General features: G+C 40.4%; 2 protein-coding genes across 5 annotated transcripts in view; one reads left to right on the top strand and one right to left on the bottom strand.

Annotated features, from left to right (window-relative positions):
* Positions 1-1,499: 1,499 nt before the first annotated feature.
* On the top strand, positions 1,500-20,670 carry MASTL (microtubule associated serine/threonine kinase like). Of its 3 annotated transcripts, XR_006168587.1 has the most exons (13): positions 1,500-1,628; positions 2,521-2,658; positions 3,805-3,944; positions 5,193-5,281; positions 5,961-6,067; positions 6,328-6,463; positions 7,128-7,300; positions 8,445-9,662; positions 11,258-11,396; positions 14,884-14,997; positions 15,092-15,193; positions 17,098-17,398; positions 18,701-20,670. XR_006168587.1 is itself a non-coding variant. In XM_042817479.1 (12 exons), exons 2-12 carry the CDS (start codon positions 2,524-2,526, stop codon positions 17,253-17,255), a joined length of 2,511 nt encoding a protein of 836 aa, XP_042673413.1. In that variant the 5' UTR covers positions 1,500-1,628; positions 2,521-2,523; the 3' UTR covers positions 17,256-20,669. The 3 variants fall into 3 exon arrangements, 2 of the variants coding, with proteins under 2 accessions (XP_042673413.1, XP_042673414.1); XM_042817479.1 differs by having other exon boundaries at positions 17,098-20,669; XM_042817480.1 differs by lacking the exons at positions 11,258-11,396; positions 14,884-14,997; positions 15,092-15,193; positions 17,098-17,398; positions 18,701-20,670 and adding an exon at positions 11,143-11,226 and having other exon boundaries at positions 1,551-1,628.
* The window catches only part of ACBD5 (acyl-CoA binding domain containing 5), a 27,503-nt gene continuing 25,473 nt past the window's right edge, over positions 20,596-22,625 (bottom strand). For both annotated transcript variants that reach the window (XM_042817481.1, XM_042817482.1), the window contains one exon: positions 20,596-22,538. In XM_042817481.1, coding sequence (XP_042673415.1) covers positions 22,526-22,538 — 13 coding nt within the window. In that variant the 3' untranslated portion in view covers positions 20,596-22,525. The remainder of the gene's footprint in view (positions 22,539-22,625) is intronic.

Here is a 22,625-nt window from a genome sequence, read left to right as displayed (position 1 = left end):
CAGCAACCTGGCCTAAGACAAACAGAGACTGAAGTAAGAACTGGAGGGGCAAAAGTTCACAGAATCTTTGAACCACAGCATGGCTTGGGATGGAACAGACCTTACAGCCCACCCCATTCCAACCTCCTGCCAGGGGTACAGCTGCCACTCACTAGGGTGTCCCATCCAACCTGGTCATGAACACTTCCAGGGATGGGGCATTCACAGCTTGTCTGAGCAACTTGTTCCAGCCCCTCACCACCCCAAGAGAAGATTTTTCTCCCAGCATCTAATCTAAATGGTCTATTTTTCAGTTTAAAACTATTCCTTTTTGCCCTATCAGACCACATAAAAAGTTGATCTGTCTCCTCTTCATAACCTCTCTTTATGTTCTGGAAGACTTCAGTGAGGTCTCCCTGCAGCCTTCTCTTTTCAAGGCTGAATAAGCCCAGCTCCCTCAGCCTTTTTTCACTGGAGAGGTGCACCAGCCCTCTGATCATCTTCATGGTCCTCTGATCACCTTCACAGCCTTCCTCTGGACCTACTCCAGCAACTGTCTCTTTAACAGATCACATCACACTAGTTCCTCATCACAAGAGCTGCTCAGAAAGCAGTTTGTCAACTCCAATCCACAGGAATCCAAGCCTGGCTATGCAATCCTTGATTTTGCTACTTTTAAGTATACAGGTAGGGGGAGACGTGTGCATGAAGCATACCTGAAAATAAGTATGGGGGACCAAAATCAGTCCTTTCTTCCTAAATATTACCTTCCCATTCCTTCTCATGTGTCGCACTGCATTCTATTAAATTCCTGAACCTTCAGGCATCCCACAGAAGCACAGAGGCTGCAAGTATCAACTTTCTTTTGAGCAAGAAATCTGGATGACAAATTCTTAGGTAGTCAGTCAGAACAACAGCAACATCTTCTGTAACATCACCACCAGTTATCACTAAAAAAATAGTCCGTGTCGTCCCCCCCCCCCCCCCGGTGCCACACCAGAAAAAAAAAAGGCTGTTTTTAGCTGCTGTGGATGACAGAGGGAGTAAATCATCAGGGAGTGCTCCCAGTCAGGCCAGGGAAGCCACGAGGAGGAGCTGCGGTGCAGCAGAGATGACAGGTCGCCATCAACGCAAAACGCGGGCGCTGGGGCAGCATTCATGCACTGGGAAAGCTGCGGTGAACTTCAGTCCGCTTCTGTCAACAACAACCACTGAGTTCTGCGTGGTTACGCACAAAAATTGTATAAGCCTTCAAGAAGCAGACACGGCCAGCAGGCTGGGCAACAACCCAGCACAGCCGCACCACCACCATAAGCCGCTCGGCACCGCCACACCCACCGCCCGCCATCACAGCTCCCCAACGGCCTTAACGGCCGCAAGTGCTCGCGAGAGTGCCGCCTTTCCCTGTGCGGCGCCCGTGACGTCCCGGGGCGGAGCGCCGCTTTGAACTGGCGCGGGGCGCGGGGCGGCGGCGCGATATGGGCACGGTGGAGCCGCGGTCGGGCGAGGGCGGTGCTGCCGGCCCGAGGCGTATCGAGGTGCCCCGGCCTCCTTCCATCGAGGAGTTCACCATCGTGAAGCCCATCAGCCGCGGTGCCTTCGGGAAGGTGTACCTGGGCCGTAAGGCGGGCCGGCTGTACGCCGTGAAGGTGAGGCCGCGGGGCGGGGACTCTGAAGCCCCGTCAGCTCCATTAGCGCCATCAGCTCCCGGCGCTGGGCGCATCCGGAGCGGGGATGGCGGGGGGCTGCGGCCGGGTTCGGAGGTGGCGTGAAAAAGGTGAGGTAAACACCGGCGTTCAAAGCTGTATGCGCTTATATGGCTTTGTTGTGAGCGCTGCCACCTCTGGATCTTTGTGTAAAGTCCTTTATCCTAAGAACATCAGGGGGAAATTCTTTACAGAGGGAGTGATGAGGTGCTGGCACAGGCTACCCAGAGAGGCTGTGGATGCCCCGTCCCTGGAGGTGTTCAAAGCCACGTTGGATGGGGCTCTGCGCAGCCTGGTCTGGTATTAAATGGGGAGGTTGGTGGCCCTGCATGTGGCAGAGGAGTTGGAGATTCATGATCCTTGAGGTCCCTTCCAACCCTGGCCATTCTGTGATTCTGTAATTCTGTGATTCTAATGCTATGCAGCTGGAGGGTTGTTTACTGCTATAAAAGGCGCTGAACATTTTTACAGTTATGGCCAGGTAGCTGTGTGCCTAGCTTTCAAGGTGTGTTGTGAGTAGAGCATGTAAATCAAACTGACTTCAGCATCACCAGGACACAGGTGCTGGAGGTTGGTGAGCTTCCAGTGAGTGGGCAGTGTGTGCTAACTGCCTGTCAGCTGTGCATGGCTGTGATCAAGTGAAAAGGGGTCTCCAATAACGTGTGATTTAGGATCCGCTTGTTACGTAGAGCTCTGTTCCTAGAACTATTATACATATATTTATATTGCACATGCGTGCAAATTTACGGTATAGAGATGGATGAAGAGCAACTGTAGGTTGTGTGCATAGGAAAAGAATGTATATCTGCTGGTTTTTTTTTTTTCCCTCCTTCAGGTGATGAAAAAAGCAGACATGATCAATAAGAACATGGTTCACCAGGTCCAGGCAGAGAGGGATGCGTTGGCTCTCAGCAAAAGTCCTTTTGTTGTGCACTTATACTACTCGCTTCAGTCAGCCAATAATGTCTATCTGGTGAGTAACTGAGTGGCATGGGTCTTCCATTACAGCACTGAAAATGGAGTGCAAAACTTTATTAATGTCTGAAAATAGGAAAGTCTTTTCTAGTGGCTAGTTTGTTTTAGGAAGATGTAGAGAAGTCTTTTGGAAAACAAAACAAGAAATCATTCTGTTCAAACAGAGAAGAAGGGTCATTGAAAAGATTCTGAGGCTCACTAATGTAGAAGTCTGTTATTTGTTGCCTGACCTCAAAATGCATTAAGGCCTGGGTGGTGAAGGGGTAAGTGGGTGGCAGAAGGAAGCATTGATCAGTGTGGAGATTTGTGGAATGCAGCAGGGCTTGAGCATGCCTTTGTCACCTGCCTGTACATAGAAAGAGCATGGTTTAAGGTTGCCTGCAAAAGGTCTGGCACGTCTGGTTTGCTGTAGACGTATAGTGTGCTGATTACAGTACAGTTTGTGTATGAAAGGTATTCCTTTTTTGGGCTCTGTTAATCACTGCTCATCAAGTAGATGCCTGAGTCATATATACATGTACACCTCTACATGCATTAATATGTTGCATGTTAATATCTAAATACTGATGATGCTCCTTGACAAAAAGATTTTTTTTACCATTGAAGAATGTTACATGGGTGTAGTAATATGGTTTTATGTGTTTTTTTAATGTGCATCTCTTTTAACTGCTTTCACATGTGAAGTGCTCTCACTCTACCCTATGTTTCTGTAAACTCACCATTATTTCATAAGGCTTGGGTCAGAATTTTATGTTGTACGAACACTTGCAAGATGAAATAATTTAGATACTTGTTTTTGAACAAATCAAAATGTCAGTGGTTGCTTTCAGGCCTTGAGTTTCACAGAGGAGTGTAACAATTCATTTTTTATGATACATACATTTTTGGAAGCTGACACCTATTCCAGAAAGTAGTATAGGCAAAAAATGGAAAGCACTAATGCCTGTGAACAGAGCATGCTTAATATCCACTTTCATTTATTTTATACAAGTGAAAAGCATTGTGTGGGAAAACGAAGTAAACTACCACAAGGAAGATTCTGCAGTTTTTTACTCTTTGAAATGATATTTTCTTGGGTGTGAAAGCTTTTTGACTTACAAATTTGAAACGTATTTTAAATTACCATAAAATCTTTGAATGGCAGGTGATGGAGTACCTTATTGGTGGTGATGTCAAGTCTCTGCTCCATATTTATGGATATTTTGATGAAGAAATGGCTGTCAAGTATATTTCTGAGGCAGCACTGGCTCTTGACTATCTTCACAGACATGGGATAATCCACAGGTAAAACCTACTTTCTTATTATAAAAAATGACTTGGTAGCTTAGGGTCTTTTTTTTTTTTTTTTTAGCCTTCTAGGAATTTACATTTTGTGAAACGAATTTATTTGCCTTAATCATGTGCTCGCTATGTGGCCTTTACTAAGGACCATATGTGTTCACGATGCCTGTACGTTTTATTTATTAGGTAACATTATGTGTGCATCTTATGCCCAGACGTGTGGCATGCCACCTGTAGGTCAGTTCTTTGTAAAGTGCCTATGAAAGGACAGCAACCCGCTGCTGTTCAGGCAGTGTATGGGGTTACTGGCTTGTGTTGCCTGTGGTGGCTTTCTGGCTGACATCACATACCTATCTTCTTTGTTAGCTAAGTACTGGTGTGCAGAACAGGCTGATTCTGCATCTAGACTGCTATTTTCTGTTCACTAAAGGAAAAACCATTTATTGATCATGAAGGAATTATGATTATTTTGGGAAAACTTCTGCAAAGCAGCTATAACCGGGCGGAGCACAGTTGGGTTTTTGCAGGCAAGAACTTAATTTCATTGGATTTTTTCTCCAGCTTCCCCTCAAATGCCAACAGCCATTCCATAGTAACAGTTACCCCATTTGATAGTTTCCAGAAACTCTTTTTGCATTTATATGCTGCAACTATGTCATGAAGCACCAAAAATAGAATATATCCATGTAAGTTACCAGAAAAACATGCTATTTTCCTCTTCCCTTCCTGTCCCAGGAAGTGCTGTACAGACAAGGCTGTTAAATGAGTGCAAGTTCCAGAATCCTCTGAATACTGTGAGCAGAATAGCAGGACAATGAGATGTTTACTACTCTTAATGACTGTGTTCTTTGCTGCTCGTAGCAGTACTACAAAGAACACACGTGAGCTCTTTTTAGTTGAGGTTTGCTTATCATGCTTGTTCTCATGTTCTCAGCTACACATCGGTAAATTTTGTGGCAGTAGTACTCAAGAGCACTTATTAAACCCTCCGTATCATAGAATGTGCAAGTTGTGATGTGGGTGGTGATGTTACTTGGCTCCAGATGTCTGTACAACATCTAGTTCTAGATTTGTCTGACTGTTTTGGTGCATTTCTCCAACTGGAATCTTCTGTTGTAGCAAGAGACCTTACTACTGACAATCAGCATTATTGCCAGTTGTTTTGCACTCTATGTTTCTGTTTGGGTAGTTTCTATAATGTTGTCCAGTTATCTATCTTTTTGCTGACTGCAACTGTGTTTGTGTCTTCAGGGATCTGAAGCCAGACAATATGCTCATTTCTAATCAGGGCCACATAAAGCTGACGGATTTTGGGCTTTCCAGAGTTACTCTGAATAGAGGTAAGAGTTTCCTGTGTCTTACTTCCTAGAATCATAGAATAGTTTGTGTTGAAAGGGAGCTTTAAGATCACCTAGTTCCAACCCCTCTGCTATAGGCAGAGACACCTCCCTCTAGACCTCTAGGTTACTCAAAGCCCCATCCAGCCCTATCCATGTTTTTTTGGACATGCCCCTGTATTTTTTGAATGCTTTACTTCCTTGTAACAGGCATCTTCTATTTAAATAAGCCCAAATACTGCACTAGCACCTGATTTCTACAAAGTACTGATGAAGTGCCTGCTAGCAAGGGAGCTGTTCTGTGCTGTGCACTTTCAAAGCATACTTATTTATTCTTTGGGGTGGATGTGTGAAAAATGAGTTATTTCTCCTAAGGGAAATGAATTTCAAAGTTTATTGTGGAATCTTGTAAGGGAATTTGAAGAGTGAATACGTAATTATTTTTCTTATTGTGCCTCTGCTCATTTCTATCCTTCACTGCTTTTTTTTCTGTCTTTGTGTATATTCATTTCCAGCTTGAACTGGGACCCTCCCCACATAAACTGGAGGGTGCAAGAGCAGGTGGAAGATGTGAACTTGAGCCTAATGAAAGATAAATCTGAACATGCTGTTTTCAAGTAGCAGAAAGGTGTAGCTGAATAGTCAACCTGAACTTTACCTGCTTCTTTTTCAATGTTTGTAGATATAAACATGATAGATATCCTTACTACACCATCGATGGCAAAGCCAAAACATGACTACTCACGTACTCCAGGACAACTGTTGTCTCTTATCAGCTCTCTGGGTTTTGTAAGTGATTTCTACTGTTTTTTTAAGTACCTGGTTATTTTATTCTCCTTATCTTTAGTAGGAATCATAAGGCTATTCTTACATTCCTTCTGACAGCATTTCCAAATGCTGACTGCCAGTTCTGATTTAAAACAAAAAAAAAAAGTTATGCTCTATCTCCAGTGCAAATTTAATAAGGAATGTGTGAAGTTGCACTCAGTATCTCAGGTTCTTTGTTCAGGCTCTGTTAACTTCTGTGTATGTTTCTTCCTGTCTGATAGTATACTCCTGTTGGAATGAAAATGCCAATCAATCCCAATTCAGGCGGAGCATCTGACAATCTGCATGAAGTGATTTCACCCTTACCTATGATTGAGAAGGAAAACACTCCTCTTTCAACTAAATTATTCAAAACAGGTGAGTGTACAAAACCTTGTACTGAGAAATACCATACTCTGTACCACTGTCCTTTTTCTGTTTTATATATCTTTTGAATGTTATGAGGAACTTGAATCCACTGGATGAAAGTTGTTTACAGCCTTGCTATTTACCATTCTGCCATACTTCAGCACTGACACTCCTTCAGCTCAGTTACTGATGTAGTGTTTGGATTTCTTTTGAGTGAATAACTACTGAATTCGAAATTACTCTTTGGGTTTTTACAGAAATGGTACCAACTCTTATATGAAAATGGTTTAATATAGCAATATGTGCTCTCATTTCAATTGTCTGATTTTTTTTTTTTTTTTTTTTTTCTAACCAGAAATGCAAAAGTAAGTAATTATGTTGCTATTAGTAATGTTGCTTTTAAGCTCTTGGCAAGTGCCCACCTCAGGGAGAGGAAAAAAAAAAAAGTTGATTTACCATGCAGAAAAGGATATGAAAACTTGATATCACACAGCTTCCTGTAACTTCCTTCAGTGTGGAAGCTTGGCCTAATGTGAAGCTGGTTAATATAATATATGCTGCACTTGGGGATCAACATTTGAATTTTTATTTTTGATTTATTAGTTAAAAAAATATATATATGCATGTATACACCTGCCTACATTTATCTGTCTAAATCCTTTTCTCTCTCCAGGTCTGGATACTTCTCCATTAACTCCTGTTATGCCCGTGAGGAGTTTAACTCCTGCTCTGCTTAAGTCAAGGGAAAGGTTTGGTACCTCCACTGCCAGTAGTCAGTCTCATATGTATTTGTCCAGTATGGAATCAGAATGCTGCAGCAGCCCCAGATGGGAGAAAGATGTAGAGGTCAGGACTGTTTCATTTTTCTACTACAAGTTAATATTAGCTTGCACTTCTGTATGCATGATTGTAGGTATCTTTATTTCCTTCTCCCAGTTATTGCAGATTTAGAGAGGCCTTCTTACCGGACAAAGAACAGAGATTGTAATCAGTGTTGAACAGGAATTTTGAATCAGCCTAGTGGTGTTACTGTCATCCTCACACAAATGGTAATTCTGTGCAACGTGCAGAAAAAGCAAATGTCATCTACCTGCTGCAAAACAGCAGAAGAAGGCAACAGTGGTTTGCCTCTGTTCTCTGTAAGGTGTTCAGTCCCGAAGCTTTCTGGGAGCTGGATTTTATCCCTGCAGTTCTGTTAGCTCAGCGTGCAGACTGAAGAATTTCCTCCAAAGTCAGGACTTGGAGAAGGAAAAAAACCAAAAACATAGAAAAGAATCCCACCAATGTTTCAGCTGTTACCACTTGTAGTACTGAGGAGTTCTGTACCAACTGGTCCAGTCAGGAGTTAGTCATAGCTGGCATAAAGTCCTTTCTTATTTTAGACTGTTAATGAAATGTTACTTTTCTGTTTGGTCATTTGCTGCAATTCCAACTTAGATCACACAAGGCAAAGAATTATGCATTGTTTAAAACATTTTCTGTCCATTTCTTAAGGCCTTGTTTCTGTGTTGTGTTATCAAAACAAGAGTGGTGTTGCATTTTCCTTTCATCTCTAGAGTAAAACGTGCTGCAGAGCAGTCAGGATAGTGTAGTAGGGTTCCTTGGTTTTGGTGGTTGTTGTGGTGTTTTTATTAACTGCAAACTTCTGTAGCTTATCTTCTTAACGTGAAATTGTTGTGAGTAAAACAACTTTAACCACAATTTCTTCATCCTTACACTCCTAAGATTACCACTTTTTCTTCTGTATTATTGTAAACTTTTTTTCTTGTTAAAGTCTAATTATCAAAGCTGCTCCCCAGTTTAGTTCTTGGGTTTTTTTGAACATAGTATGTATTCCTTTTTATCACTACTGGTGATTATAAAGAATAAGTAGTGCTTGCAACTTGCAGTTTACCACTGAAGTAGAAATAGGATATTTTCAAGGACACGTTTCTGTAATGCTGTAATTTTATTTTTCTCGATACTCAAAACACAATGTGCTCACTTGCAGCAAACTGAAGATGAGATATGTTCTACTACGGGCACAAGTAACAGCAGGCCAGCTCTCTCTTCTAGTAGAGAATTACTAAATAGCAAAGATCCTAAAGTTCTAAAGAAAAAAGAACTAGAATCTGCTATTTCTCCCATCAGTAGCAATGATTCTGGTAGCAGGCAGAAGCTGGGAACCGAACGTTCTGAAATAACAGATACTCCAGTGACTACACTGGATATGAAAGGAGTAGTAAGAAAATGCCTCTCAGAAAACAAGATCTGGGAAGAAAAAGTCATTGCAAATAGAGGGATGACCAGTGAGATGTCAGAAACTGCCAGTTCCCAACAATCACCTTTGTTCCTGAAAGGTTCTGTCAAGCCAATCAAAGAAGAAGAAAGTTTTGAAAAGCCAGGTGTAAAAAGAAGCTTTGAACTTGTTGATACGAGTCCTTGTCAGGAATTTAACTATGTTAAAAAAACAAATGCAGAATATAAACGTGGTTGTCGGATCTCAGAATTTTCAGCAAGCAAAAGTACAGGTTTGACAACTGAAATTCAATCCTTAATGCTTTGTGGTGAGACCTGTGAAAGCAAAGAAGTTATGAGATGTATTGATAGGCAACAAACAGAAAAAACAGTTGTTCCAGTTGTAGCCAAAAATCTTTTGTGTGATCTGGATGCGGATCATGAAAAGGATAAAAGAGAGTACATGAACTCAAGTCTTTTGTGCGCTGATGATGAAAAACCTTTAGGAGCCCTGAGTGCAGATTCTGACCTTTCATTTCCTGAAATGTCTGTTCCAGAAAGTCATTTAGAAAAGCAGCTCCTAGATTTGGATAAAGGTGTTAAAGACCTCTCCTTTGAGGAACCTAAAGCAGAAGACTTGCTAACAGCATCACCTGACTGCCAAGATGCTTCACGAAATGGAGGGGAAGCAGATGTTGTTCAGAACTGCAGGATGCTATGTTGTGAGCAGGATAATCATCAAAAACACCCTGAAGAAACTTACCCTGACACCACATCGTCTCCTTCTGAAAAGATTATGGGAACAGTTAATCTCTTCAGAAAAAATAATGTTGTTTTTCGAAGTTACAATAGTCCAATTAATATATCTAACGCATCAGATCCATGTAGCATGGCTTCTTTAGACATAACGGATCTTTCACCTGCTTGTAGTGGCTCCTACCCAACAGCTATTACTCCATTGCAGAAAGGAAGACCATACAGAGCCTTTCAGGTATGTAAGGGGACGTGGGATCTGCGTTGGGTGCTGTTGACCTGAAACTTTTCTTTCAGGTGTTAGTTAGGAAAACTTGGAGTAGCTTGAATTATCTGTCAAAATAACTTTTGCTGGCATTCTTTCACTTACTGCATTTGTGTGGCTGACACTGTTTCTGTAAGAGCTTAGCAGTCGGTGTGTGTTCCCTGACTTGCCTATAGTTCAACATGTTGTCTGCCTTCCTCTGAAAAATCCTTTGCTCTTACAGCAAGCTAGTGAAGAAAACCTGTGATATTTTATCTCATCTCTCTCTCAGAGTGTAGTGTGTCCTGTGAGCTATTCTAGCTTTTCTAATGTAGTGGGATGTCTTTGACTTTCTTGTTGCACATCAACCAAGGCAGTCAGGAAATGCTGTTACGCTGCTAGGAATTGCTATTGTGCTTGCTGCTTTTTTCATCATAGGAAAACGGATTTACTGCCAAGTAACAATTAGAAGGATATTATTAAGACTTAAGCAAACAGTAACACCTGCTGTGGATGATGACTCTTTTCTTTTGACTGTTAATCCAACTGATTGTAAATGAAAATGTTTTACAGTCAATTAGAGCCTTGGAAATGTGGGAAAAGTAAACATATGTCTGCATTTCCTAATCTATTTTGGTACAGCTTTACAGATCTTTTCTAATTCCTTAAGCAGCTGGGAGTATTTAAAGACTCCTGACAGAGCGACAAAGCCATTTGTTGGCAATGCATTGAATGAAGTTGCACCAGGAGCAGGCATTTCAAATGGTGTTTTGGGGAAGGACTCCCTTCTGATTCTGGATTGCTTGCTTGTGTTTCAGCATAAGACAATTAAGACTTAATTTACTATGGAACTTGTGTTCAGTGAAACAGTCAGTGTACTGTGTGCTTCTCTGAGAAATGACTGGTGTTATATTTCTGTAGCTTGCATAGCAAAATGATTACTACTAAAACAGAAAGAAGGTAGATTTTGTAGCCCAACCATATGTTAAAATTACAATTAATTGATCTCTATTGTATTGAAAACAAAACTGGAAAAAAAAGTATACCAGATAGATAAGAATTAAGAGGATATTGAAAAATATAGAATAAGAGTCTCTGTAAGATACTTCAGTGATCTCTCTAGACCTTAACTGGAAATCTTTCACTGCAGTCAGCCTTACAGGCTCACAAGAAAACCCCACAGATGTGTATTTCCTTCAAATTACGTCCCAAATGATTTTCACTAGGTTTGTGTAGCTGCTAGCAGTCACCAAGTCTAACCTGAGGAGAATTTCATCTGCAGGCATTGTGTGTCACATAGCGTGTGGGCTGAAGAATCAATGACTAATTCAGCATGTTTTGAGTACACATGGTATGTAATAAATCATGTGTTATTTTAGATATTTGAGACGCTTGTTTTTCATTAGCTAGTGTAAAGATCTGTGGGGTAAAATTGGAGGTTTAGACAATATACTTAGTAAATTTTTTTTTTCAGATTAAAATTTAAGAGGAGTTTTATTTTGAAACATTATTTATGGATTTGACACTGGAAGAGAACTTGGAGTTGAGAAGTTTGGTTTGACTTTAACGTTTTTGTTGCTTACTTGAAGACACCTTGTCAGGGGGATGCTGGCACACCATACAGGACCCCAAAGAGTGTAAGAAGAGGAGCTGCCCCAGTGGAAGCTGAACGCATCCTGGGGACTCCAGACTACTTGGCACCTGAGCTGCTTTTGACAAAGCCTCATGGTAAGACAAACTATGGAGTTTATAAATGCTTAGAAATGTAGATTAGTTACCTCTTAAATGTGCTTAGAGCCCTCAGCCCCTCAAGTAGGCAAGATTATTATTTTTTTTTTTTTTTGGTTAAACACCTGGTTTTGTCTGCTGCCTGCACTCATGGCTGCTTGCCTCAGCAGCTCCCTCCATTTACTTTTTCACAAGGTTTGGGCTCTCTAGTGTAGTCTCACTTGTTAACCTAATGCATTGGGAACAGTGCTTAGGCAGCCCGGGACCTTCCTGTTGCTTGGGAATCACAAATTGCTCATTATTAGTTTCCATAAAGACTCATTCAAAAAAAAAAAAAAAAAAGATGAAACCAGTATGAAAGGGTCAAGCTTCCAGTTCTCAATGAATTTCACATCTGCTGAAGTGTTGCACGCAGGAAGACAAGTTTATAAAGCTGCGTTAAAACTAGTGATTCTTGAATTGAGATTTCTCACAGGTTCCTCAATAAAACTGGATGGTAGCCATCAAATACTTACTGAGAATACTGTAATAAAATGAAACAGCTCGATGTTGAAGTGTGTAAACTTCTTTGACTCTAATACTGAGCTCTTCAAAAGAAAAGCTCTACAGAAAGACCAACATTTTCCTGTTAATTTTCAGACAGCAAAAGTCAGTGTACCCCTTGTTGTATTAATAGTTGCATTTTATTTCAAAAAACAACTTTTAGGTTTTTGTAAAGTAAAATTATAAAGTAAATAGTCTTAGGAGGATTGTATTGATGCTACTATTAAATATCCATTGAGAAATAATGATGACTAATCTGTAGAACAGTAAAGTTCTTTGGTCTGCAGTTAACTGCATAGAAACAGTTTAACAGACATAACAAATTTGAGTGTAACTGGAGTAACATTACTAAAACTATGTGGTAGTTCTCACCTCTCTTGAAGAGTCATGGTTATTTGGCAGATATTAAAATTGGATAGTGGCTGAAAATATTACCAATCGTACTCCAACCAAATTTTGCTGTGTTTCAAGATGATTTCCATGCAATTATTGAGGGATTTCAGGCCTTCATTAATAACTTGCAAAGGATCTGGGTTTTCTGTCAGTAAATGGAAAAGCTCCCTTTACCTTCATTGAAGCCAGGGTTTGCTAGCTTCAAAACTCAACTTTCCTTCCCTAAATATTCCTGGTGGCGTTAAATTACTTGTAAATGCTGTGACCTTAAAGTAGTTCTGTAACACAGCTATAGTTCTATTAGTAGCTTAGGCTTTAACAGCACCATTTTATTTTTACTGTTGAGTTGCCAGATTTTAACATATCTGTATTCCTGTTCTTCCAGAGTTACATTTGGTATCTGTTAATGTTTATATTTGTTAAGGGGTTTTGCAATAATTGTAATGCTTTCTTGCTTCGTTGTCTCTTCACATACAGGGACTCTGATCTCTGGTGAGTTTGCTGTGTACGGCATAGAAAAGAGTGCTCAGCATAACTGCAAGCAATCAAAGTATAATTAGATCACAATTCATGAGAACTCTTGGATGAGCAGAGTCTATATAGAAAAAGATGTGCAACGTGTATTCCACATAATAATGTGGGGCTTCCACAAGAGATTCAGGAAATACCAGTATTGATGAGGCTATCAGACATCGGAGTAATAGAATCACAGAATGGCTTGGGTTGGAAGGGACCTCAAAGATCATCTAGTTCTCTGGTTCTAAGTCCCTTGCCATGGGCAGAGTTGTCCACCACTAGATCAGGATGCCCAGGGTCTCACCAACCTGGCTTTGAATGCCTCCAGGGCTGGGGCATCCACAACTTCTCTGGGCAGCCTGTGCCAGGACTTCATCACCCTCTTGGTGGAAGAGTTCCCTTTGATATCTAATTTACATCTCCTCTCTTAGTATAAAACCATTTCCTTTTGTCCTGTCACTATCTACCTGTGTAAAAAGTGTATTTCCCTCCAGTTTATAAGTTCCCTTTAAGTATTAAGTAAGTGAAGTAAGTATTAAGTAAGTGAAGGCTCTGGACACTTCTCCGGGTGGAATAAACCCGACTTGTCTTCATAGGAGAGGTGCTGCAGTCCTGAGTGTCCTTGTGACCCTTCTCTGGACCCACTCCAGCAGCCTTGCATCTTCCACGTGCTTGGGGCAGATCTGGATGCAGCATGCTAGGTGGGACCTCAGGAGGGCAGAGTGGAGAGGGACAGTGCCCTCCCTTGTCCTGATTTTGGTGCGCACCAAGATACTGTTGGTGTTCTTAAAAGCCATATGTAGTAGGAATGCAGATGCTTTTTTTCCTTACTGGTTCATTTCTACTTCATGCAATCAGTCTGAATCAGTTTGTGTATGTGAAGGAGAGTCAGATGTTTAAGGCTGGGTATTTCTGCCTTGGTCTCCAAGTACTGATAGACCCGACCTGGTCAGGATGTGGTTGGAGTTAACTTCAGTTAAACTTGAGGTGAGAGGGGTTTAAAATTGCTGCAGAGCCCTGTGTTCCTGCTTTGTTCGGAGCTGTGATCTAATTAGATTTTGACTGAAGCTGGGAGTTCTTGACTTGAGCATCCAAACACTTCTAACAGCGATGGATGTGATTTCACTGCTCTGATATGCTTAGCTTGGTGGGGCACTCCTACTGCTGTTAGAGGTTGCTATAAGTGCGTTATACTAGCTATACAGCTTGCAGCTTTTCTGAATTTGGTTAAATAGTCCTTTTGAAATGGCTGGGAACACTTATTTTTCAATACTAAAAAACCCTTAAAAATTACCCTTTCATTTTGTTTCAAAATTCTTTTTTGCAGTGTGTGGCATCTGTTCTTTATGCGGTGGCACAGGCATAGCTTAAAGATGAAGAAAGTTTAGAGTGCATGCAGTGGTGTTTGAGACTGCTTTGCCTGCTTGTTTTTAAGTGGTTTAATAAGATTTTGCAAAATCCAAAACTTGGGAAAATAAAAATAGCAAAGTTGTGAGCGCTGTTAACTACACTGAAGCCCTCATCACCTTCAATGACATGGAAAATAATTCCAGTTTTTCACATGCTGGATGCTCTCTGCAGGCTGTCTTGAGTATTTTTGGCATACATTTTAGTAAATGAAGTTCTAAGTGTGAGTTCTTTGGGTATTCTCAAAGACCTGAGGGAGAGAAAGATACAGGATGGCAAGGTGGAGTATTTGTCCAGATAGTAGAGAATGTGTTGAAGACAGTCATCTCCTGTCAAAAAGAAAAACAAGCCCTTGGAGAATTGAGCTCCTGGATTCTTTGTGAGAGGAGCTGATAAGTGAAATAGCTCCCTTCTTCTGTCAGTAGAAGATAGAAGTAAGGAACAAGATGACTTTGAAAAAAGCCCTTTAGTATTTTTTGTCTTCTGTGTGATTGTCAGGCACAAAATATTTGCATTTAGTTTCCAAGAAGTTTTGCAGGATTAAAACACTTTCAAATTGTTTTCTCATATGTTTGCACATACACTGAAATAATGTTTTTAATAATAATGGTCTGGGTTTTTTACTCAGGTTCTGCTGTGGACTGGTGGGCTCTTGGAGTTTGCCTGTTTGAGTTTCTAACAGGAATTCCACCTTTTAATGATGAAACACCAGCACAAGTCTTCCAGAATATTTTGAAAAGAGGTAATTATTTCAGTAATAAAGGAAAATGTGAGTTTCTTTCCCAAAGTTGGCTGTATGGTTTGATTTATTGACTCATCTGCATCATTGTCTATAGATATTCCCTGGCCAGAGGGTGAAGAAAAGCTGTCTGACAATGCCCAAAATGCAATAGATATTCTTCTAACCTTTGACAGTGCGAAGAGAGCTGGACTGAAGGGTTGGTATTAAACTTCTTTTGTGTTCATTACAACCAAGGTGATATTGATCTGCTCTTGAAACATAGGCATTGTGATTTATTAATCTACTTATGGTCTATATACAGTGCTGGGACATCTGGCATGTTGGGGGTCTCTTCTGTTTCCTCGGGAGTTTTGCCCTTCTGAATGAGGAGAGTTCTGGTGGAAGTTGAAGTGTTTATCTATTAATTTTTTTTTGCTTTAATGTTTTGCTATGAATATTCCGTGTTTAACATCTGACACACTCAAGTTCACTGTTACTGAGTGCTGTAACAGGTACTTAGGGGACCTAGGCAGAAGTGATTTATAGGCTTTTAATTAAGGTTTCTGTAGTTTGCGAGAGTTTCCTTCACAAGGTAATTCCAAGGAGTTTATTCATAAGAATCAGTCTGTCTTTGCTGAATGTATGGGGAATATTTGTAGGAATTAACTACAATATACACTTTACAAAGTCTATCCTTTTTTTTCCCCTCTATGGGGTCTTAAATAGTTCCTGCTATAGCAGGGCTATATTTCATATAAATTTGATAATAAAGAAGGAAACCTATGAGGTAAGATGTTTTAGAAAGGGGAAGAAATCTTGAAGAATTGCTTAAGGAACTGCTGGGGAAGGAATTATTACAGAAATGGTTACCCTGAGAGTAAAGTTAGAAGCTCACAGCCAGTTCAAATCAGAGAAGGCACAGATTTCTAAGTGAAAATCATGATAGCAACAGGGACTTCTGACTTTTAATGTCTCTTGAAAAACACCTAATGTTTTACTTAACACAAATTATAGTCTTTATCCTAGATAGGGTGAAATCTAATTGCCTGTAAAGCATATAAACATAAAGTTAGATGTGATAATCGTTCATTTCCTTCTGAGGTTCTTGAAAATTCCTTCTTTGTCAGGACCTACAACATGGTACAATTTTTCCTTTCCTGTAGAAGATGACACATTCTGCTCATCTTTTCATCTGAAGACAGCCAAGTACATGGGAGCTCCATGAGCAGAGCCACGTACAGTTCTGATATGGTGGTCCTGCTGCACATGTAGTAGTTGAAGTGGCTAGGAGGAGTTGGAAGACAAACTGCCTTTCATTTTGTCTAAAATAATTACTTGTTCTTTAATACTGTGCTACGTCATTTGATCAGGCAATGTAAGAACAATAAGCAAGTGTTAATGTTTTATCTCATGCTTTTAGTGTTAGGCAGTTTGCATTTACATTTGTGGTGGTGCCTTGGACAAACTTCTGCTTCCTTCTAGATATGATTCTTGCCTGTCCTGGTTTATTTTTTTCCTGTTAGCTTTTAACGTGTGTGATATCTCAAAGCAATAAAGCCACTTCCATCAGGGATTGGTGTTCCTGGGTTATCTGTCTTTATTTGCCTCGTGCTAAAGAGACTGAGCAGATAAGTTCTGGAGTCTTGTAGCTTGGTTTCCCCGGGGAAAAGGTTGGGGAAGAGGAATCTGGTGGTCTGGTAACTTGGCTGTAGAGGTGACTTGGATTCTGTATAGAAACTTAAATCCAAGTGAGAGGAAGATGATTTGGGGGCTGTATGAAGCAGAAAGCTGTTCCGTGAGCTAGTGTAAGACAGGTGGTCTGGGGCAGTGTAGGATTTTGGCATATCTAGAAGCTGAGATTGAAGCAATGCTTTGTTTCACCCCCAAGGAGCATCTGACCTGCTGAGTGTGGAACCATTCCTTGTGTCTTGTCTTGTGTCTTGTGTGGAACCATTCCTCCAGCTTGGGGAAGAAAGCTTGCATGGCACTAGCTTGATCCCACTGATGTTGAGTGTAATCAAAACAATTGCAATTTGCCTTTTTGTGAATTAAAAAATACATATGAACAGAAGGAAGTTTTGAATGCTTATGTAATAATGCTTATATCAATTTCTGTTGCAGAACTGAAGCATCACCCCCTCTTTCATGGTGTAGACTGGGATAATCTACAGAATCAGCCTATGCCTTTCATACCACAGCCAGATGATGAAACTGATACCTCTTACTTTGAAGCTAGGAATAATGCACAGCACCTGACTGTGTCTGGATTTAGCCTATAGCATCAAGATGAAAAACATCAAGATGTGTTTTTTGCACAGCTGCAGGTTGTTCTACAACACTAACACGCTCTGAAGATTCCTTGCCAGATTTAACATGTTTTAAGTTCCCAGTCTGCTTTTATTATTGTATCCTTTACTCTGAGGTGAGACTACTGTATGAAATTTAGCTGCATTCATGCTACTCTTATTTCACGTACTGCACCTTACTGGAGCCAGTGTTGTATTTCTTAAAGGAGGTGACACTTGCCATGGCAAAAAAAAAAAAAAAAAAAAAAAATAGGGCTTAGTATCAATGAGCAAATTGAGCTAGGAGGTGGGAAGTTGTTTTATAGTTAAACATAATAGGGAAAGGTGAAAGTCCATGCTCGCTGCATGTGGAGGTGGTTCAGTGTACTGACTGTCTTGTTTCAGAATAATCCTTTCTGACCACTGTGCAAAACTGATGTTTTCATTCACAGTGGAAAACAGAAATCTTAATGCAGCATTAAAACAATGCAATGCTGTTCAGCTTAAGGTTTAAGACAGTGGTTTTCCAAATTATCTCTGCTGTGTATGGCCCATTAATGTAGGAAAGACTGGCTGTAATTCTTCTGGGAGACCATTGGTGCAGGGATGTATACTGGGATCAGTTGTGCTAGACATGTAGTGTTTGAATTGTTGCATTGTAAGCACTCACACTGTGAGGAGACCAACCAGTGCCTGCATCCCAGTGGTTACTGCTTCTAAATAGAAAATGCTGGGTGTCTGTGCTCAGCCATGTCAGATTTCAATGGTAAAATTTTCAGTGGTAGAAAGTAAAATACACCCGAGTGCTGGCTGATGCAGGAGGTATCATTAGCACTGAAGCTGCTATGTACTAAAGACTACAATGTGTTGCAAAGAAACAGTTGTTTTGTAAATTCACAGCCAGATTTTAGAGTTTGGAATTTGTTACAAATGTGCATTCAGTATTATGTGTTCTAATTATGGGGAAAGTATATTTAAATGTATTTTAAAACTGCAGTACAGCTTGCGTTTGCTAGATCTTAAAGGTTTACTTGTGGGTAATTGTTAAACTATCTTTTTTAGTATTTTTTTCTTGCATAGCTGTGATATCCTCAGCCAACTTGCTGCAGATTTTTATTTTTCAGGTTTGTGCTTAGCTAGATGTCACTTGTGCTAGACAGTGGCTCCAGCTAGTGGCCATGTCCTGAAGCTGAGCACTTTGCTAATGGGTCCTGTTAAGGGACTTCTTCTGCATTTCATGCAGGGAACGAAGCTGTCCCTTCATTGCCCCGCTCCCATGCCCTAGGCATGAGTCTTAGCAATGCAGTTCTGAGAGAACACTTTGCTAGGCCTTGTGCCTTCCTTCCAGGTAGCTTGGGAAAGGTATTGTAGGAGAAAGGGAGGTTCTGAAAGGACGGAAGGGCTGATTGTTATTAACTCAGAACATTTGTCCCTGTTAGAGCTGGTACATTTCATGGTGGAATAGAACCTTGGGAAGCTGCAGAACACACAGTGACCCTCACTCTGTGACCCTCGCTCTGTTTGACACAGACTTCAGTTTCTGAAGACTTCTAAACTGTTGATTCTTATGGAAAGCAATGTTACATGAGCAATGTGCAAGGAATTAAATGCGAAGTTATTGAATCCACTCCCATAGACAACATTATTTGAGTATGATCAGAGATTCTTTACCATACTAATTTAATAAAAATGCAAATTTTTACTCTGCAAACTTTGGAAAATAGAAATTAAAACAAAAAACACTCGCTATACAATTCTTTTTTCTTTATTTGCACTCTTGTTTAAGAGAACTGATCTTACAGGAATGAATATCAGTTTCATGCTAAGAAAGCTATTCTATAAAAGTGTGTTCAGAAATGATGCAAATAAAGCACTGCAGCTGTTGTGTACAGTACCTTATAAATGGTTATGAAGTGCTCCCTATCGTGGGGGAGGGTGGATAGTTACAGTGGCTGACATCTTGAAGATAAACAGCTTCTAACTCCTTGAAATCATTCTCAGTCAGCTGCCAGCGCCACAGGAGCTGTTAAGCTTTTCCAAACCAATTGAAGGAGCTGTAGAACTACCCAAGGTTCAGCTGACTTTGAGGTAATACAAAGCTTTTGCAATTACATAGAGTGAGAGAGGATGGTGTGGGCAGCTGCCAGGCATAGAGTTGTATTAGAGTTGTATTAACGTCCGATGCTTCTTTTAATGGGTTATATAATGCAGCACAAAACCTACAGATGCTGTAGAACCATGAATCTGCTGACAAACCAGTGTGTTTAATGCAAACCATTGTCCCTGCACTGTGTGTATGTGGCTGTCTGTAACTGTTAACACTCTGCACAGTTAGCACTGTGGATAAGTAACAGCCCATTCTCTTTGGTACCTTGTATTTATCCTGATCTTGGCAAACAGAGTTGACAGGGACTGTTCTGTGTGTGGGTTTTTGTTTAAAGCTGTCAATCCTGGCTGCATTCTTCAACGTGAATCATCTCCCAGAGATACCTTATTACCCTGCATACCACAGCTTTTCCCTGGATACTTTTTGACTGGAAATACTACAGGCAAAAATACAAAAAGTTACAAACGTGGGAACTGAAAGCGATTTAAAGCTTCCTCCCCATTAGTAATTGACTACAGCTTTTGCATAAGCTGGCAAAGATGTTGGTCCCTTGCAGCTGGAGCGTTTGACCTGGTGTTGGGGGAAGGCCTGTGTATTTATTTATGTGTTGTTTTTTTTTTTTTTACACAAGGGCACTCCTTAGTGGTTCCTCTGCTACCAGAAGGGAAATAGCGTAAAGGCAGAAATACAACTTTGCACTGTATTGTCTGCTACTGTCTGGAAAAGACAGTACAACTCTTCTCTTGTGCCCTGAGCTGAGTACCTCATTGCAGTTGGAGCATCTTCCCTGTTGTTTCATCCACTGTAAAGCTGTGCTCTGAGATGCAGGTGGATTCACTGCTTCAAAAGTGCCATGGATGTTTGCAGTGCCACACAAACCCGTGATGACTGCAGGGCCTTGTGAGGAGAGCCCCAGATGGAAGAGGGGCTGCCAGTTCTCAGCAGCACTGTTCTCCTTACACTGCCTTCCAGTTAGCGCTGCCTTTGTACTCTGGCAAATGACAGCGATTTTCCTTCAAGGTGAGGTAACAGCTAACTGGAAATTTGAGTCCTGTCAGGCTCTGGTCTTGGACTTTGAGGCCCCATCAGGAGGCACCAGTAAGCACTGCAGAATCTGTGCTTTGTATTACAGCCTTTATGTTGAAGCTGCTTCAGCCCACAAGTTCTGAGCAGCCTCCGCACCCAGCATGCTGCATTTAGTTAACATGAAGAAAGTGCAAGATTAAATACAAAATATTAAAGGATTGATTTATTGAAACATTAATAAATAACACATAACACATGCCTATGCTTATTTCAGTGGGAAGTTAACAGGTACCTTTGGGAATGTCTGTACCATCTCTGAAAGGAAGCCACCCACATGGGCCATGGTTACCACCTGGGAGAGGCACTCCACGGTGCTCCCTCCTGCTGGGGTAGGTTGGAAGTTACCTTCAAGCTAGAGTGTTGCTCCTGTATAATCCTTTCTGTTGTTTTACATTAAATTAATCACTCTAAGGGCTTTAAGCTACAGGCACAGTGGCTTCAGGTCACAGTAGAACTTCCCCTCCAGCATGAGATTTGTTCAGACCTGAGTTTTTGGTACATCTCATGCCAAAACTGACCTCTGTCAGATGGAAGCTGATTGTTACAGTCTTCAAGGATATTGTGATCATTTTATTTTGTAATTCAGCTTTACAATAAGGAAATCATAAGAAGGAAAAATAATTATTTAAAAAAAAGAAAAAAAAAAAAAAGGGCTTAAAACAAGATTAAAATTGCCCCAGTAAGACAAACATTGAATTCTGTGATTACATTTTTTACAATATAGCTTGTATGAAAAATGCTTTTCAAACTATAAAAGATTTCCAGGAAGGGCAGAAAAGAGCTTTCCTCAGTAATCTGTAATATTTGGTGTGGATGGAGAATGAAAGTGCATCAATAATATGGTGAATTTCTATGATTCAAATCTTATGCACAGGTTGTGAGATAACTTAATTCTTTAAGGTGAAGAAGTGTCTTTGTTTTCTCATTAATTTTAGTACACTTCCATTTTGTAGAAATTAAGACTGACATACATGTTTACCTACCTACACATGCACATCTCTAGCTGTATCTTGGTTAATAAATCCTCCATAAAAGAAAAAGAATCGTCACCAAAATTTAAGTTTTGTTCTCTAAGAAATCAGAAGGATAGGAGAGAAAGGAATACCAAACCTAACATTTTTCCTAGTGCGAGTGGGGAAGAGTGCACAACAGATGAGGGATAGGAGCTCTTGTTTTAATTTGACATAAACTGACAAAAGAAAACTTGCAATGCACAGAGCTTTGTCAAATCTCAGAGATATACTTACAGAGCGAGCTTGCTTTCTTAAAAGCACCTTGCGCCTCAAGTATGGTTTCAGTTACAACAAGCTGTAGCCAACAAGAATATAGCTATCAATCAACATTAAAAATATAAGGTGCAGCCTTTTCAGATGGATCCCTTGCTTTGGAGGGATCACACCTACTTACAAATACATACTTCACAGTCCTCTGTTACTAAGGGCTCTAACTTCTAGGATGTTACCACTTGTAATACCTCATTTAGGATCCTGAAGGATAACCAAAACTTCCCACTTCACTGCTGAACAGTTTACAAGGAAAGTTGTCCCACATTGGTTTAGCAGCAAAAATAACCAGTTGAATTCCTAAGAGCTACACTGTATTTTTCAACAGTTCACAATGTATTAATTCATACTTCATTAGTGCTTTCATCTCATAGTATATAAACCTGTGGAAAAACAGGTAGGGATATTTTCATTGTAACCTTATTTCTATATTAAAGCGACAGCTTTACGTATTTTGCTTTTTCTTTTACAAAGATGACATTTTCTCTGTTATCTGGCATCAGCAAGACTAGTAATTCCTAAAGGCCCATCCACAAACAGGTTCCAAAATAATTAATGTTCATGTGGTTTTAAGGATGAAATTATTAGATTTTATTTGTAACCTAGGAGCAGCAAATCATTCAAGTATCAGTAGTGTTAGTCCTTAAATGTTCAGCTCAAAGGTAGAACAAATATTACTATAACAGAAGGAACATTATCCCAAATCCTGAGGTTCTCTTAAGAATTCAGAATTCCTTTACTTCCCAGGGCCACCTTCTTCTAGCAGTCTTAAACAACATCATGAATTCTCAGTTCAGCTTTCTAGAAGAGGAAACAAATAATCTAGGTTAATGTACTCTCACATAACACAGTTTTTCATTTGTCTAAATACCGAAATTGATTAAGGTC

This window comes from Centrocercus urophasianus, unplaced genomic scaffold (genome assembly GCF_019232065.1).
Source record: "Centrocercus urophasianus isolate 14NV4802_14NV808 unplaced genomic scaffold, USGS_Curo_1.0 seq_16, whole genome shotgun sequence".
NCBI lineage: Eukaryota > Metazoa > Chordata > Aves > Galliformes > Phasianidae > Centrocercus > Centrocercus urophasianus.
This window is presented reverse-complemented; position numbering and strand designations above follow the sequence as displayed.